General features: G+C 29.7%; 1 protein-coding gene across 2 annotated transcripts in view; it reads right to left on the bottom strand.

Annotated features, from left to right (window-relative positions):
- LOC107443858 (myosin regulatory light chain 12A) overlaps positions 1–2,410 on the bottom strand; it is a 19,161-nt gene that overhangs the window by 8,450 nt on the left and 8,301 nt on the right. For both annotated transcript variants that reach the window (XM_043042055.2, XM_071188188.1), the window contains exon 4: positions 1,587–1,688. In XM_043042055.2, the coding sequence (XP_042897989.1) occupies positions 1,587–1,688 (102 nt within the window). The remainder of the gene's footprint in view (positions 1–1,586; positions 1,689–2,410) is intronic.

Below are 2,410 nucleotides of genomic sequence, written 5' to 3'. Positions count from 1 at the left end.
AATATATATATATATATATATTCAGAGAGCTAGAGAAAAATATAATTCCGTGTCCCAATTAAGCCAAAGGAATAAAGTAATTAATACAATTCATAAGAGATCTCCTTCATTGTGACCAAATTACAGAGCGACTATAAACTATAAATATAGAGCATCAGAAAAAATATATGCATTGGTGTCCCATCTGCGCTAAAGGGTTAAAGTAGTTCATAGGATTCTTAATAGGTCTCTTTCATCTGGACCCAACTCATCTGCCAATGGTGCAAACGCAAAGTTAAATTTACTTTTAGTCACTGATAGTTAAAGTTAAATATAAACTAAAAGCTTGTTATTATCTCTAATTGACATTATCTTTTGTTCATTAATTTTTCGACAAGGTGAGAATCAGATTCAAAACCTAGTCAGACCATGAGAAATATAGTGCTTGGTGTTGTAGAATTGCCATGGAATTTTTCTGACAAAATTACTCCACTACAATTTTGCAATGAGCATTTTTAAAATGGTAATTAATTGTTATACATGTGTCTACTTTTATATTTTTGAAAAAGATATTTCTTTCTTAGTAATTTACGTTAAAAGAAATTTTCAGCGTCTTAAAAATCAGTATTAGTCAAGTTAAATAAAAGAAAGAAACTTAATATTGAAAAACTTAAATAATAAATATTAAGTAAGTATAATATAGAATACAACTACATTCGTATTAAATTACTTATATAAAATTACTAAGTGCATAATTTATTGCGTTAATTGACTGAGAAGAGACAATTAAAATTATACTCCCACGTTCCAAATTAATTGCTACATGTAAGTCGAAAATATTGTCTGCAACCCTAACTCAGTGAGACAGTGATTATTATTGTATGAATGCAGCTTACTCTAACGTACAGATTGGACAAAAATAGGAAAACCCTTCTTTATCAACTCTACAGAAGCAGTTTCTCTTTTAGCAGTAAATGTTTTAAGAGATTGCAATGTCCTAATGTACAACAGAATGTCCTAATGTACAGAACATGGCAAATCTGTTGACACAATATTAAAAATCGAGCTTGATGCTTTTAGAAATAGTGTCCCATCTACTCATACATAATTTACATGAATCAAACTGAGAGTATAGTTTGTCCATGTATAGAACTTCCCCAGCCATTCATCTGGAGCAGTGGTGGTAACTATGGTAACTAGGTTTAACTATTTCAAGTCATTTAAGACAGGTTTTGGCTTGAGCCGGTGAGATAAAGAGAATCAACGAAGAAAGAAGCTTCCCTCTTTGAAATGTGCTATTTATTGTTTCCAAAACAGCAGATGGCCTCAGACTTCGTGGCGAGAGGAGTTCTTACTATAGACAAACTATAGGAAGTTAAATAACACTTTTTAAATAACACCTTTTTCAATAACACTATAATTAAGAAAGTATTCTAATATGAATATTTCAGTCCTCTAAAATTATTTCAAAATTGCTGGTCCTCAAAATAATATCCCCTAATGTAATATTATTTGAAATCATAAATTTCAAAATCATATATTTCAAACTCCTATTACTCAGAGTTAAATATTTCAAGTCCTTATTATTGAATGAAATAAATATTTGCCTGATATCCGTTCGCCAAAGATAGTGAGAAACATTGTAAAGTTTAAAGGTCCTGGTGCTTCAGCAAGCATTGAAGTCAAATCTTCATCGTCAACTTCTCGGCCTAAAAAATAACAGAGGTTCATTAAAAGTTGTGATATTTCATTATAATTTCTCCAAACTATAACATCTGGGCCAAACCAAATTGCTTTGAAGCATACATTAGAATTATAAAATTAAATTAATATATTAATCTAATCAAAATATATTATTTGAAACAATATTTCCTTTTAAATTATGTACTGCACAAGGTGCCATGTAATTACCCAGGGCTAGTAATTACCAGCTTTAGTATTTGTTTCTAAAATCTTTACAGATAAAGAGGTTAAAAAAGTATGCACATTAGGTATTGGAAATTAATATTTAAGTGAGAGAAAAACTTTATCGAAATATAAATAATAACTAATAAGAACCCGGTGGTTGCCGAAAGTATGATAAAGCAAATCAAATGCAATAATTAGAAACCCATTCAAGTTTAATCAAGCTATATAGTTTCGACGTTTCTAATGTTGCCTTCCTTACTACTAATTTATATATATATATATACATACCCTCCAACTGCTACGGAATTTCCGTAGTTTCAGAAATCTTCTTTTCAGACGGTAGCAAAATTAATGTCTTAATATTTAAAAAAAATTAATTTTAGCGTAACTTGTCCACTATTACTTATAAAAGTGCAGGCCATATGGCTAGATTCTTAAGTTCTGATAAAAGTTTTATGAGAGATCCATTTGCTTTAAAAATTTCTACTTTGGTTCGCTACCACTAGAAAGAATTATTTTCAAA

This window comes from Parasteatoda tepidariorum, chromosome X2 (assembly GCF_043381705.1).
Source record: "Parasteatoda tepidariorum isolate YZ-2023 chromosome X2, CAS_Ptep_4.0, whole genome shotgun sequence".
Lineage (NCBI taxonomy): Eukaryota > Metazoa > Arthropoda > Arachnida > Araneae > Theridiidae > Parasteatoda > Parasteatoda tepidariorum.
The sequence above is the reverse complement of the archived record's forward strand: the minus strand, read 5'-3'. Positions and strand labels throughout refer to the sequence as shown.